At 41.5% G+C, this 15,649-nt stretch overlaps 1 protein-coding gene across 6 annotated transcripts in view; it reads left to right on the forward strand.

Annotated features, from left to right (window-relative positions):
* Positions 1 to 265: 265 nt before the first annotated feature.
* The window catches only part of KCTD8 (potassium channel tetramerization domain containing 8), a 168,461-nt gene continuing 153,077 nt past the window's right edge, over positions 266 to 15,649 (forward strand). For 2 of the 6 annotated variants that reach the window (XR_012639065.1, XM_074950098.1), the window contains exon 1: positions 268 to 1,316. Coding sequence is in view for 5 of the 6 variants with exons in the window: in XM_074950098.1 (XP_074806199.1) it covers positions 446 to 1,316 (871 nt within the window). In the remaining variant the exon portion in view is untranslated. Of the gene's footprint in view, positions 1,317 to 11,617; positions 11,719 to 15,649 lie in introns of all 6 variants that reach the window. The other 4 variants (XM_074950096.1, XM_074950097.1, XM_074950095.1 and 1 more) reach the window with 4 other exon arrangements.

Raw genomic sequence — 15,649 nt, forward strand, 5'->3', positions numbered from 1 at the left:
GGCACAGCGGGGAGGCAGCGGCGGGCAGAGGCAGGGCTCTTCATACCGAGAGGGAGCTGGTCCCACGCACCGCCCCTCGCACTCCTGCGGACGGCGCGGCACGCTAAAGGGGCTGCAGCGCCTTGGGAAAGCCCTCTAGCTGGGGCGCTGGGACTGGCACCCTCTTTGGGGGCAGGGAGCGGGGCCCACGCCTGGGAAGACGCTTCCAAGGGAAGGAGGGCGGGGAGGGGGGGGGCACTGAGCGGAGCCCCGCCCGGGAAGAGCCCTCCGCATGGGGCAGTGAGGGGGAGAGGGCGCGCCCCGGGGAAGTTCCCTGCAGCTGGGGCACGGAGCCAGGCGCACACGTGGGCCGAGCCCTCCAGCCGCGCGGAGCCAGCCCGCCTGAGCAGACGCGCGCCGTCCGGGCGAGGGGGGCTTGGAGACGCTCCCTCCGTCCATTGCAGCCATGGCTTTGAAGGACACGGGCGGCGGCAGCGGCATCCTGCCCATCAGTGACATGGGGTCCTCCTCCCCGGCGCCGTCCTGCTCGCCCTTCCCCGAGGTGGTGGAGCTGAACGTGGGCGGCCAGGTGTATGTGACCAAGCACTCCACGCTGCTCAGCGTCCCGGACAGCACCCTGGCCAGCATGTTCTCCCCGCGCCGGGGCAGCCAGGCGGCCGCCAGGGAGCTGCCCAGGGACAGCCGGGCGCGCTTCTTCATCGACCGCGACGGCTTCCTCTTCAGGTACGTGCTGGATTATCTGCGGGACAAGCAGCTGGCCCTGCCCGAGCACTTCCCGGAGAAGGAGCGGCTGCTGCGGGAGGCCGAGTACTTCCAGCTGGGGGAGCTGGTCAAGCTGCTCTCCCCCAAGGTCACCAAGCAGGGCTCGCTCAACGACGAGGGCTGCCAGAGCGACCTGGAGGACAGCAACTCGCAGGGCAGCGGCGACCTCCTGCTGCGGGCGGCGGCCGGGGCCGCCCTGGAGAAGCGCTCGGGCTTCCTGACCGTGGGCTACCGGGGCTCGTACACCACGGTGCGGGAGAACCAGGCGGACGCCAAGTTCCGCAGGGTGGCCCGGATTATGGTGTGCGGCAGGATCGCGCTGGCCAAGGAGGTGTTCGGGGAGACGCTCAACGAGAGCCGGGACCCCGACCGGCCCCCGGAGAAATACACCTCCCGCTTCTACCTCAAGTTCACCTATCTGGAGCAGGCGTTCGACCGGCTCTCGGAGGCCGGCTTCCACATGGTGGCTTGTAACTCCACCGGCACCGCCGCCTTCATCAACCAGTACAGGGAGGACAAGATCTGGAGCAGCTACACCGAGTACATCTTCTACAGTAAGTTGCCCACCTGGCAGTAGTCCCAAGGGAGGCAGGCCCAGGGCTTGGTGTGTGTGTGGTAGGGCAGGCCGGTGGTTTCCTCCGCCAGGACTCAGCCCGATTGCAGTGCCCAGGAGCAGGGGCCGGTTCTGAGTGGGATCTTGTGCATGCCTCAATGCAAAACCCTCCCTTATAAAATACTTTAAAATATTCATTACCCCCCCCCCCAAAAAAAAAAAAAGGTTGGAGGAAGAGACTTGGCAGCATTTATTTAAAGATGTAGAAAAGGGCTAGCTGCCGTCCACCCCCCACGGGACAGATCAAATCCCACTTACTTTTGCTGCTTCTTTTGCTTTGTGGGGACAAAGCAAGGAAACTACTGCACTTTGGGGTGGGGGGCACAGTCAAAGCAATCCGAACGGAGGCGCCTTTGGAAGAACAGGTTGTGGTCCCTCTGCTTCTAATTTGTTCCAGTCAGACACTGCTTCCCCTTTCAAAATGTCCACAGGATTGAACTAAACGCCCTGTAGGAAGCAGCAGTCATTCATGAAAACTCATAGCTTTACAATGCAGGTGTGTGAGTATTTATTTGTACCATATGTAAAAAGAGCTTAATCTGGAATTTGTAAGAAATTGATTCTGAATACAGTGCATAGGGACTGGCTAATAGCAGGGCTGGTGCTTGTTAGGTGTAATGACTAATGTTAGGAAGCTGGAGCGAGGTTCTGAGTGAATCCACGATATTTCAGATTTTTTTTTATCATACGTCAAAACCATAGTTATCGCTAGTCAAAAGCTGTCGAGAGTAACAACCACCAGCCTTGCTTTTATCTCTCTCTCTTTAAAGATGTACGTGAGTTTGGGGGAGAGCAGTGATGTCTGACTTTGAGGGTTTCACCGTTTTTGTTCAAGTTGGGCTTTGCAAAGATTAAAACAGCAGTGCTGGAAGCAAGGAAGGGTTTTAATATTTTATCGCTACATTTCCTTCCGTTCTCATTAACTGCAAAGTAAACAGACTCCATCTGGGCACATTTTCAGTGAAGGATAGAACTGAACCGTGATGAGAGAATCCACTTTCCGAAGGGCATCAGAGAAGAAAATTCCATGGCATGCACGCCTAAAACAATTCTTTTATAGTGTACCGTGGTATACTTACAGACTTCGTGTCTTTCAAAAATGGCAGAATGACATGTGGACGTTTGTTGTTAGACTGCACGCTTTAAATCGCACCAAGTGCACTGTGTAGGACGATGATAGAGAGCGATTTGGACTAATGAGAACACAGCGGAATAGAAAACACCAAATCATGTGGCAGAGGTTTTTTTCTTTTAAAGACCCAAGAAGCCTTAAACCTGTTTAATGCGTTGGAGAGTTGAGTTGAAGCCTGTGGAAGAGAGAATCGTTTTCCCTTCAGTGGCTCCTCCTGGGTTTGTGTGCTTTCATGCTTTCTGAGCACAGGGGGCCTGTTTTAGTAAAACATCTGCCGGGGAGATTCGGAGGTAGATAGAACCGCTTCTAACTTCTCCCCGAGTAAGACTAAATGAAGTTTTGCGTACAAAGCCATAGCTGGGCAGAGTGTTTAACAGCTTGGCCATCAGAGGAAAATTAATTCCATAACGCATACTACACTGTGTTATGTAGATGGTCAGCACCATCCAGCTGCTGATTATCTTTCAATAAGATATATAACAGTGTGTATTAAACTGATATTTTAAAAATTAATTTCCAAGGTCTATAAAATCACACTGCTTTTAACTAAGATGACAAACACTTTGAGTTTTGTTAGGAGGGCTTTCATTTCACTTTTCTGGATCGACTTTGTAAACTATTTTAATGATTAGTTTCCCCCTCTGTGTGTGTGGTGGGGAGATATGCATAAATATTCCTAAATATATAATAAATTTCCAATGGTTATAACTGAGACTGAAAATATCCAAAGTTCTGTTTTTTCCAGAAATAGTTTTCCAAGTATGTAATTATATATTTCTGTGCATATTAATCTAATAGTGATTTTTTTAAAGATTAATATTCAATAAAGCACACTGATTTTTATTCAAATGTGAAAAGACAAACAGAAATATTATGGCTCTATTAATTATATTTATTAATCCATATTTTTTTCTTAGAACTTTAAGATCTGTTCTTGTCCACTGAAGCATTGCAAACTTTAAATATTCATGACAAAGGAGTAATCTTTATTTTTAGTTCGGAATTTTACTTTTAAATATATCAATTATGGACTTGACTCTGTAAGCCTCATGTGGGTCATGAGAATCTTGCACATGGAGGGCTTACAGGACAGACCCTACATTAAATTAAATGTCCCCTTAAGGTCAAATCCTGTCCCAGTGAAGACAAGAGGAGTTTGCCACTGACATCAGTAGGAACTGGATTTGGCCTTTAGTGCCTGATCCAGAATTGTTTATTGTCCTCAAACTATTTGTAAAAAGAAAAGGAGTACTTGTGGCACCTTAGAGAGTAACGAATTGATTAGAGCATAAGCTTTCGTGAGCTACAGCTCACTTCATTGGATGCATACAGTGGAAAATATAGTGGGGAGATTTTATATACACGGAGAACATGAAACAATGGGTGTTAACATACAGACTGTAACAAGAGTGGTCAGGAAAGGTGAGCTATTACCAGCAGGAGAGCGCGGAGGGGAAGGGGAACCTTTTGTAGTGATGATCAAGGTGGGCCATTTCCAGCAGTTTACAAGGATAGTAGGAGGGAAAATAAACAAGGGGAAATAGTTTTACTTTGTGTAGTGACACATCCACTACCAGGCTTTATTCAAGCCTAAATTAATTAGGCTTGAATAAGTAGGCCTAATCACATCAGCCACACTATCAGAGGCTCATTCACCTGCGCATCTACCAGTGTGATATCATGCCATCATGTGCCAGCAATGCCCCTCTGTCATGTACATTGGCCAAACCGGATAGTCTCTACGTAAAAGAATAAATGGACACAAATCAGACATCAAGAATTATAACATTCAAATACTTCAGTCTCTTTGGTCACTCGATTACAGACCTAAAAGTGGCAATTCTTCAAAAAAACCTTCAAAAACAGACTCCAATGAGAGACTGCTGAATTGGAATTAATTTGCAAACTGGATACAATTAATTTAGACTTGAATAAAGACTGGGAGTGGATGTGTCATTACACAAAGTAAAACTATTTCCCCTTGTTTATTCCCCCCCCCACCCCCCCACTGTTCTTGTCAACTGCTGGAAATGGCCCACCTTGATTATTACTACAAAAGGTCCGTTCCCCCCCCTCCTCCCCTCCCCCCACTCTCCTGCTGGTAATAGCTCACCTTTCCTGATCACTCTTGTTACAGTGTGTATGGTAACACCCATTGTTTCATGTTCTCTGTGTATATAAATCTCCCCACTGTATTTTCCACTGCATGCATCCGATGAAGTGAGCTGTAGCTCACGAAAGCTTATGCTCAAATAAATTTGTTAGTCTCTAAGGTGCCACAAGTACTCCTTTTCTTTTTACGGATACAGACTAACACGGTTGCTACTCTGAAACTATTTGTAGTTCTTTGTTGGGTGATTTTCATAATATTTTGTTTTGGATTGTGCAGTGTGTTGTATGTTACTGTAAAGACCAGTGCTCTGTTTTACATCATTGGGCGAATTAATCATTGGTGTAACTCTATTGGCTTCAGTGTAATTATATGAGGGATGAATTAGACGTCATTGTAATTTTTATTTTGTTTTGTATTTTTCCATTCTTTTTTATTTGTAAAAAGAAGAACATGTGGTTAATTTTTTTTAAAAAATGACATTTCAACTTAAAAATTCTCCTCCCGTTGGAGGGTTTTTTTTTTTACTTACTATTGTTAAAAGTAACACCTAAGATTCCTACAGCTGAAAGAAATTAAGTGAAAAATGCTTTCCCTATTTTTTCCAGTTTGTTTGGTTTACGCATTTGACAGAGCACTTTGTTCAGAATAATTTTATGGTTTCTTTTGTATAATTAGACCGTTTTCCCTACTGGTTGTCTTTCACACAGCAACAGGGGAGAGGAAAAAGTTTTGTAAAATCACAGGAACTGGCAGAGGGAAAAAGACACAGTGAACTACCTGAAACTACTTTTTAAATCGTTTTTTTGAAACTAACTGTATTTCAGATTGATGGTGTAATTCTGTGCATATTAAACAGAATAGTTTGATTGGTTACATTGCTTTAGAAATGTAAAGGCAAGCTTGTGCTTGGCCCAGGCACAGTATGCAGTGGGGGAATGGCTATCCCTTGCACCCCTGCCTTTGTGCTACTCACCATGAGTGGAAGGACCACTCAGGGCTAATGTATTTGCTGGCACTAGATTCTCCCAAAGGAGGGGAGAAGCTGACAGTGCCATGGTCTCATCCCCCCCCTTACCCACAAGCCGAGCTGGCTGGGCATAGGAAAGAGTGGATATTGCAGTCTCTTCAAGTATGGCACAGCAGCCACACTTCTGCTATGCATGCTGGAACCTGAGGAGGAATTGGGCCTGCTACAAGGGCGATTTCCCCAGAACTCTCACTGAGGAGGCTGGTGGTAGTCATACTGCACTCAACACAGAGCGGTGCCCTAAAGGTACAAGAGCCCTTCATGTTTTCACAACTAAAGCACTAGAATAGTTGAATCTTATTCTGTTACAAAGTTTTGTGTTTGTAATTTTTTTTTTCGTCTCACATCTGAATGTTAATTTGGTGTTATGTAGGAAAGAAGCCTAATTTCCTGTTACATATTCACGCTTTCATCTTTCAACAACTTAAAAAAATCGTTTAGCTATCTTGTTATTCATGTTAGTCTCAGACTTACCAGGCTCAGTGTTAATAATTATACACTAATCATATAATAGTCACACAGACCTCAGGATTTGTTGACTGTTTATTTGTAGATTGTGGACCTTTTAACTGTTTTCTAGGAATGACAAGCTATACACTGATTATTAAAATATACTGATCCATTAGATTAGTGAGAAATATACTTCCAAACAGCTTCTTTAGGGTCAGATCCAGCCCTTGGATACATAGGGAACTACTGATGTAAGTTTGAAGGCAGAATTTCTCCTTCAGTCTATACCTTGTGTCTCAGCTCTGAAAAGTGCTCAGCAGATCTGCTTCTTGTATTACAAGTCATATCTGTTTGTTTAGTAATCCAAAATAAGTTATTACTTTTTAATTCATATTGGCACTGCAAAGCCCATACAGCTACAGGAGAGTGGACTGCTTTTTTCCCTCTGATACATTGAGTACAATCCCCCCATGAAAGTTAAACTCTGTTTTATACTTGGAAGTTATCTGTCTTCCCCCACGTCCCAGATGACACCAGAGTGACACAGCTTACTATGTATAATGATGCATACACATGGGATTGGGGGAGAGAAAGTGGGGACCTCCTTGGCTTCTTCTCTGCAGGATACTTCCAAGCTGTCATCCAAAAGTGTTGATTAATTGGCTGGTTTTACATAGTATGTGATCGCTATTGCCCTACTCCTCCCGTTGCCTCATTTCACAGGGTGCACCACTCACTGCTGGTCTGGCTCCTCCTTCTGGTTGCTCTGGGGATTAGCTCTTGAGGTCAATCCCCCCTTTGTGGTTTGTATATCATCATCCTGTCTCTCCCTCTGGTCTTTAGCCCCTCTGTCAGTCCCAGGAACCACAGTGTCCTCTTCGTGACTCAGGCCTCCGGCTAGGTCATTCAGTGTTCCTCCCTTCTGGGGTAATACAGTTCCTTCATCCTAGCAGTCCTAGGCACTTTTCCTTTTCACTGCCCCACAGTACCACTCCCTCGGTGGCTGGCAAGGAAGCCCAGGCCCACTCTCCTCTCTAGGTTCCAGCCCACGGACCCTCAGCTCAACAGTCCTGGGCTTTCCTCTACCAGCCTTCACTGATACTTCTCTGCACGGCTTCTTGCCACACCTGGTTCCCCTTCTCTCTCTGGTTATACCAGCTCCTAACCCTCCTCTCAGCGACTGGCTGCTGCCTGCCTTCCTGCTGCCTTTCCTAGTAACCCCCATCTGTTTCCAGCTACCTGGCTTTATACAGGCCCAACCTGTTCTTGCACATCTGAGCCTGCTCTCAATTAGTTCCATGCTCCCTGGCTCCTCCTCCTTGTGCAACCTGTGGAGTTAATTGGTATGCTTGGCCATTTGTGTATAGGCGTGACTACCTGCCCTTTCCTGGTTACTATACGCATCCAGTCCGCCAGCCAATTCCAGTAAAAAGAATAATTTAAAATAGGCTATCAATCCAAATTTATAAGTATTTATTAATGACTTGAAACCGCTATCTGAAAGGATAGATAAATAAATACCAAATGGAAAAAAGGTACTGATAATCCATAAATTTAAAATATGGAAAAATAGCTAAAATGTAAGTAATAGTAGGATATATGGAATGGAGCTCTGGGATCGCTACTTGTCACTGAACATAAGCCATCATATCTGCAGTGGCATATAAAATGAGTTTACAAAAATGTTCTTTAAAATTTTTACCTCTCTCAATTCCTAAAATTTTTAAAAGATCATCATTTCCTTCACTCCATTTGCCACGAGCCCGAACTACGAGACCAAAGAAGTGGGCATTTGTACCTCCTGTTAGTTTCTTAATATCTTCCTCCAATTCGAGGTAATAGCAACCTTCTCTTTGTGGGCTTTCTCCAGACTATCGGCGTTATCCTCCCAGTGAATTGTAACATCCTCCATCACCACCACGACAGTATCTCCTTTTATAAAAACAATATCCGGCTTTCTCAAATTTCCTTCTTTAGTTCTCAACTGAGGTTCTACTATTGATTTCCACCCCAATTTGAACACTTTATCTACTACCGCAGAAACTACCCTATTATGTCGTCTTATCCTAGCATCTTTAGTTTTGAAACATTGTCCAGATATATGTGGTATTGTCTCCCTAGCCTTACCACATCATCTACAGGTGGCATTTAATCCTTCTCTACCTCTTGCCAATGTTTCCATTGTAGGGTAAACATTAGCCCTAAGCTGTAATGCAGCAATCAATGAGGAGGATTTAACCATACCAGATCTTTTCAAAAATGAGTTACTAATTACATCATTTTAAAAATACTTACCTACCCCGTGGCACCTCAACCCACACCATCTAAAAAGTCTAAAATCTAAAAAATTCCTCCTCCCTCCATTTCTTAGAATTTGGTGTTGCTGCACTAAGAATCAATATTTTATCAACTAAATTTTCTCCAGCATACATACAGGATAAATCTATCCAATTATCTTTAGACACACTATGTCTTCACCATTTGCGGATAAGCGTGTTGGGTAATTGTACACTAAATTTGGTTAATGCAAGTCCTCCATTTCTTCCCCTTGCATAAAATAATCCATTGATGGTACTTTTTGGGAGATGTAAAATCTGTTTAGCTATTTTCCTAACTAAAACATCCAGCTCATATAAAAGATAAAAAGGGGGCTCAATTAAAAGTAAATTATAAAATAGCCTAGATAAAATATACATTTGTAAAATCATCTGTTTTTGGGCAGGTTTAAGAGGAGTCTTACTTAAACTCACTCCATTCAATCAGGTTTCAGAGTAGCAGCTGTGTTAGTCTGTATTCGCAAAAAGGAAAGGAGTACTTGTGGCACCTTAGAGACTAACCAATTTATTTGAGCATAAGCTTTCGTGAGCTACAGCTCACTTCATCGGATGCATAAAAGTGGAAAATGCGGTGAGGATATTTTTGTACACACAGACCATGAAAAAATAACACCCATTTTTTCATGGTCTGTGTGTACAAAAATATCCTCACTGCATTTTCCACTTTTATGCATCCGATGAAGTGAGCTGTAGCTCACGAAAGCTTATGCTCAAATAAATTGGTTAGTCTCTAAGGTGCCACAAGTACTCCTTTTCTTTTTCCATTCAATCAATTTGTCCTTAAGAGACATTCCTCCAATCCCAAGGATCTATCCTCGCCCCCCAAGTATTTTTTGAATTCTCCTGGATGTACGTTATTGATAATTTCAGTACCCATTCTCCAGTTATTCTTGGGGTTAATCACATAAGTCTTCTATTTTGCTAGTATGTGAAATCCCTTATTTTTTTTCATATTAACCCGAAGATTGTTTTTTGCAGAAAAACAAATCTAAAATTCCTAGATTTTTGGCCATCCCTTGATATGACCCACTTAAAATTGCCACATCATTGGCAAACACCAACGATGTGACACTATTCCCTTGAACATAAAACCCTGAGCCCTCGGTTTCCAGCTTAGTTAACAAAGGATCCATGGCAATATTAAATAAAATAGGAGATAAAGGGTTGCTTTTTTAACCCCACTCCTTATTAAAATAGACTCACCCAAACCCTTGTAGTGCAGTTATCATATAGGTCTTCCTTATAATTTCTATAATGTACTCATCTATCCCAAAGCTCCTCAGGCCGGACATATGTCCATATCCCACCGAATCAAATGCCTTAGCCAAATCCACAAATACTGTGGCTAATTCCTCCCCATTCCACTTTGCTTCCTTTATCAAATTGTCTAAAATTGAGATATTCTCTTCACATCCTGGAAAACCTTTTTGTCTATTGCAAATTTTGACTGCAGATCCTATTGTCAATGGCCTCCAGGAGGATAGTTTCGTTATTTCTTCCTCAATTTGCACTTTGGGAATTAAAATAGTTCTATTTTCTTTAAAAATATCTGGGACCTGCCTATTTAAAAAACATATATTAAAAATTTTCATGAGAATTAAGGAGTCCAGGTTAAAAATATCCCATAAATCATTCACTGTTGTTTTATCTGGGCCAGGAGCACTATCTTTACAAATCTCTCTCAGGGCCTCCCTAATTTCATCCACCAAAATAGGACTCCATAATAAATCATTATCGACTCTTTCGCTGGCAGGGGGCCATCCTATTGTACTTCTATGTCCAATTTTTTCCAATGTATCTACATAATATGCCTCATTTATCTTTGAGGGGAATATTACATTTACCCCATTTGGTTCTCCCATAATTATGCTTGCTAATCTTCTTTTATCCTTAACAAATAATTGTTGGTAACATTTGTATCTAGCCTTCTTAGTGGCATATCTCCGAATGGTGTTAGACTGTCTCTTTCTATCACCCACCCCTCCATTCCCTTTTCTATTATTATTATTCATCTCCTGTTGCTCCTCATATCTACTCGTATCTGTCTATATCAATGAGTTACACAACTTTTCCACCATTGCCCACCCAACACATTTAGTCTGATTTTCCTTTAATAAAATTTCAATTTCCTCTAGGCTATTCAATATTTGTCCAGCTTTCCTACTTTGTCTCCCTTGCCTACAATACCTTCCCCACCTTGTCCACATATGGATGCTTCTTTAGTGGCAAGATTTTCTCTCTATGAGGCAGAACTTCCAATATATTCTCTTCATTCCTATCTACCTCTCCCACTTCATCGATAACTCTATCTTTCTTAATCTTTCTCTTAGCCAATTCATGCCTTTTATCTGAAATTTGTTTATTAGTCTTTGTTTTTAATTCACTCTCAATACACTTATTTATATTCCTTTTCCCTACATATTTGGTCTCCAATTTAATAAGCAACTCAATCTCATGATCAGTCCAAATTCAAGATCAAGAGCAAGTAGACTCTCTAGTCTTACTCCTAGCCGCTATATTTTCTTTTCTCTGTTCATTTCTAATTGCAGGATGCCTGTGTCTACAATGCTGGCTTAGGCCCTATTTAGTATGGAAAGCCATCGCACAACTTGAGCAGGTATAGCCCTTCACTGGGGTATCCACTTCCCTGAGCATGCACGTGGGGTAGTGGCATGCTCTATTGTGGTATTGAAAGGATTTACCACGCTTTTTGCAGACCACTCTAATGGCCTTACTTTTGTGTACTACATTAATATGTTTTGCCCATTTTCCAAACGTTGCTGAAATCTGTGGGCAAATGGGACAATTAAAACAATCGATGGGATATTCTAGATAAAAAACTCCATCTTTCATGAGCTACTATTTAATAAATTTGGTAAATTAATTAAATTACCTGTATCTATATTGTTAAAAACAGTAGTTAAATTAGTATTAAAATGTCCAGATTCTTTAAAATACGGATCTTCAAGTGCATTTAAATACTCAAAACCAGGATTAAAATTGTCCACATCTAAAATAGTAGAAGTGTCATTAGTAAAAACCATAGGTAAAAATGATAAAACATCATCCGCCCAGTCCTTATCTATCAATTCAATTTCCTCAACTCCCATTTCATTTTCAATAGGGAGGTCTCTTTTCTCAGACTCGTGAGAAATCCACTCATTAAAAAATGTCTTGTCCATAGGTCCAGCGACCCGAATTACTCCCCTAATATATTTAACACAGCCAGCCGGGGCATCAAAGCTGGCAGCGGGGGCGTTGTTTACCCGGTCCAGCGCCAATCCGGTATGTAAATAAAATTTTTTTTTTCATTGTTAAAAAATATAACCCTTACCAGGGGGAAGCTAACCCATACGTGGGGGAGGCTACGCTTACCAGGGGGAAACTATCCTTACCAGGGGAGCAGATTTTGTTGGGGCTGCCCACCCCACACCGACAATGCTGTATGCTATGGACACTCCATCACATCCTACAAAAGTGTTTTTCATATTGAAAGAGTAGTCCAAAGTTAGTTCTTTACTTGAAATGATTACAGGCAGCTCAGTACGGAGACCCTGGTTGGTCACTTTTCAGATAAAGCGTACAACTTACATTTTGAGCTGTCTGACTTCTTTGTTTTTCTTGGTGCTTTTGTGTAGTATGGAATTGCCTCCACATGCTATTACTGTACCTTCTTCTGGAAAATCTAATTGGTCTTAATGGATTTCACATTTAACATCTGCTCCTCAGTCTGAATTATGGGTGTTTGAGAGCATGGTGCTCAGCTGGAAGCTGTCATGTTTATTATAAGAAAGATCCAGTAATACCTCATGAAAAACTTTGAAATTTTTTCTGTTTTAGACATTTTTGTTTCACATATAACATTTTCTGCTTTCCTGTTTTCATTTGTTACTAGTGACACTTGCATGGATTTATGTTGCTTATTTTCCACCTGAAGATAGCCCTCTGTGAGATCACTGTGGTTTCTGTGGAAATTGTCACAAACAAGTGATAATGACTTCTTAATCAGCAGGGAATAACCAGCAAGAAGAGATGAACTTTTAGGAAACAAATACTGTGTTTTTATAAAGATAGTCCTTTTTGTTTTCATAATGGAAAAAAAGAGACAAGAAAAAACACAGTGCACTTTTCCCCTTTTAAAATGTCACTTTGATAAAATATTATGTGAGGTGTCAGCTTCTCTTAAAGTGCCAAATCTACAGCTCAGTACCTAGCATGAGTGCCTGGGGTGGGCGGATCAACAGAGATCTCCAGGGCCCTCTCCAGGCCACAGAGTGGTAGCTGAGCCATTCAGTGGTGATTTCTCTAATCAAGAGAAAAGGCTAAAGTAGCCTCTGTGGACTCTTATGTGGCATCATCTTGGGAGAGAAGACAGGTAGATCCACATAGATGTAGATCTTTTGGATCCACCCTCAGGTAATAAATTGGTACTAACTCCCTCACCGATGTTTGCCTGCATCTAAAACTGACCATACAGCCTGAAAACAATTCAAAATTTCTGATCACGTCAGGATCTAGGCTCGTTGGGTCTGTAAGACAGTTGTGCAGGACCATGGCTAATTTTATCAGTCTCCTAGCTTTTAGAAAACCAAAGCAAAGCAATTTATTGAATATCCTTCCTTGCAGTGGTGACAGCTCACACCTTGATTCAGTCTAAAAATAAATAAATGATGCCTATTCTATCTCTTGTCATTCTTCCCAAACATAAGTCTCTGAATGCAAAGAGATGATCAAACTGTGGACCCGTGAATTGCTGTTCTAGGAAAATTATTTCTTTTTCTGCCACCTTTAACAAACCAAAATAGTATATCTTATCCAGTCCAGCATTCTGTGACATTAATTTCATTTGTTAGTCAAATAAGACGTAGATTTGGTTTATGTATTGATTTCAAATCATGCAAGAATATAGAATATTAGTATGTATTTTTAAAGTATGTTTTTATAATAAATGAATCAACTATAAAAACAAGCTGAGCTCCTCTACAAATGGTATGTCATTGTTGCAGTTAAAACTGTAGCATGAATCTTTTAAATACTGTTCTACTTTAATAAAAGCAAGCAAGACCCATGAGCTGATTTTTTTTTTCTTTTTTTTTTTTTTAAACAAGATGTTGGTAAGGTCTAGCTTTGATACTTTCGACAATAAAGTCATATTTAAAAATAGGGTATGGTCACCCCCTAGGTTGGAGAGGGGTGGAGCTGTTGTGAGTCTAATCTCTGATTTTATTTTTTAAAATGACTGGGAAAACCTTTTCTTTGCATACTGTAGGCGAAGAAAGGTATTAGATGACCAATATGTATATAAAATCATTTTTATCTGTGGTACTGGAAGCCATGGGCACACTGGTTTTGATGCCATTCCAGAAATGTACTGCCTGTGGATGACTCTACTACTGGGAATAAAGCTAGAATGTCGGAGAAGCTGCCTTTGCTGGATTCGTAACATTTGCCGGATCTGTAACATCTTGTAGAACTGCTTCTTGATGTCAGATCACTTCAGTGTCTTTTGTAAGGATTTATTTATCGCTATACTTTCAGGGAAACTTTTTTACTTTTCCATAGAGGAGTGCGCAAACCATATGATATTTTTATTGAAAACATGAACTTCTACTAAACTACTGCTCAGACACTGAGAGATTACTATAAACAAACCAATTTTTTTTCTTGAAAACATGACAATATCAGATGTTGTTTCAGCGACATGATTTTAAATGGTCTTTAGAAAAACAGGTTACTATAACAAACTTTCACTATATGTTAGTTATCTCTGTACCTGCATGATAGCTGCTATTCTGCTACTGATCCTTCCCTGTGCCGCAAATGCTAAATGTACCACATTATGAAGAGAATCTGTGAGGTGAACAAATATTCACTAGGGATTAGATAGAGTGAGACCATAAATATAAATTTACTCAGCTTGTGATACAATCCCATGGTTAAACACGAGTCCCCCAAAGTGAAAGACTAATGTGTTTAAAGCAACATACCAGACTGATTATGATGCCACTTTCAAAGATGCTAACAGTATTTTTGTTTTGAGGTCATTGGAAGACAGCTAAATACAGGCTTCCCCAAGCCTCCTTCCCTGGCCATCCTTAACAAACACTAACACGGTTTGGGCAAAGAGACCATAAATATTAAGAACTTTTGCCCATTTCATCAGTTTAAATGATAGATCTTCAGCTGTGTCTGAGCTCTAAGATGAGGAGGGAGAACAAAAGTGGCTGTGTGCATCTTTTACCCACCCCCAATCTCAAGGACTGTTCCAGACCAGTTTGGCCCCTGTATCATTCAAAGCCAGTTTAGGACTGAGCTAGATTATTTCAGTTTGTAGCAGTCCCCAAGGTGCTAGTCCCCCACCAGAGCTATGTAAAGGGGCCACAGTATGGGGCAGGATCTGGACTAAAGTTACCAGTCCACCTCCCCATTTTCCAAATTGAACATTCTTCTTGTAATCCTGTTTAATTGTTGAAAATGCTCGTAGTCACTACACGGGATAACATCCTAGTCACGCATATACACAGACTGATAGATTAATTTCCAAAATGATCCCAGCCTTTATTTCCTTAGAGAGCAGGAATCCTGAAGTCTCTCCAAAACCATGCTTGTTTGCAAACTGGGCCAGGCCCAAACAGGGTTGCCAGTTTTGGTTGGATGTATTCCTGGAGGTTTCATCACATGACATAATCATTAATTAAAGATTAATTCCTGGAAGCTCCAGAACAATCCTGGAGGGTTGGCAACCATAGGTCCAGTGGAAGAGTATGTTACATTTCAACCTTAAAAAAGTTATGAGGTAGTCTGTTAGGTTGAACGAACCAAAGGTATCACAATGTGTTTCTGGGAAAGTGTTTGATTGTAGTTTTGATTAAAAAAAATGTGTGTGCTTTTTGAGGAAAAAGTAATTTGCTTTCTTCTTAAAATTCGTACGCTGGTTGAATGAACAGAAAAAACCCATATGTCCAAACTGAAGTTGTCATAACTAGCACAGGGTCAAACTCTTATTTGCATTATCTGTGTACTTGATTGTTTTTTTTTAATTTTTATTTTAATCAACTAAATATCACTGTCCTTTTTAGGTTTTGCATCCTATATAATCATTAAGGATTATAGAATTAATTTACTCATGCATTTTTTCCTTAACTTAAATGAGTCTACTCCCATAAGTAGGATCTAATAACGGGTGAAATTTAGTCCTGTGTAAATGACCAGCAAA

The sequence above is a fragment of the Natator depressus genome, chromosome 4, assembly GCF_965152275.1.
Source record: "Natator depressus isolate rNatDep1 chromosome 4, rNatDep2.hap1, whole genome shotgun sequence".
In the NCBI taxonomy this organism is placed as follows: Eukaryota; Metazoa; Chordata; order Testudines; family Cheloniidae; genus Natator; species Natator depressus.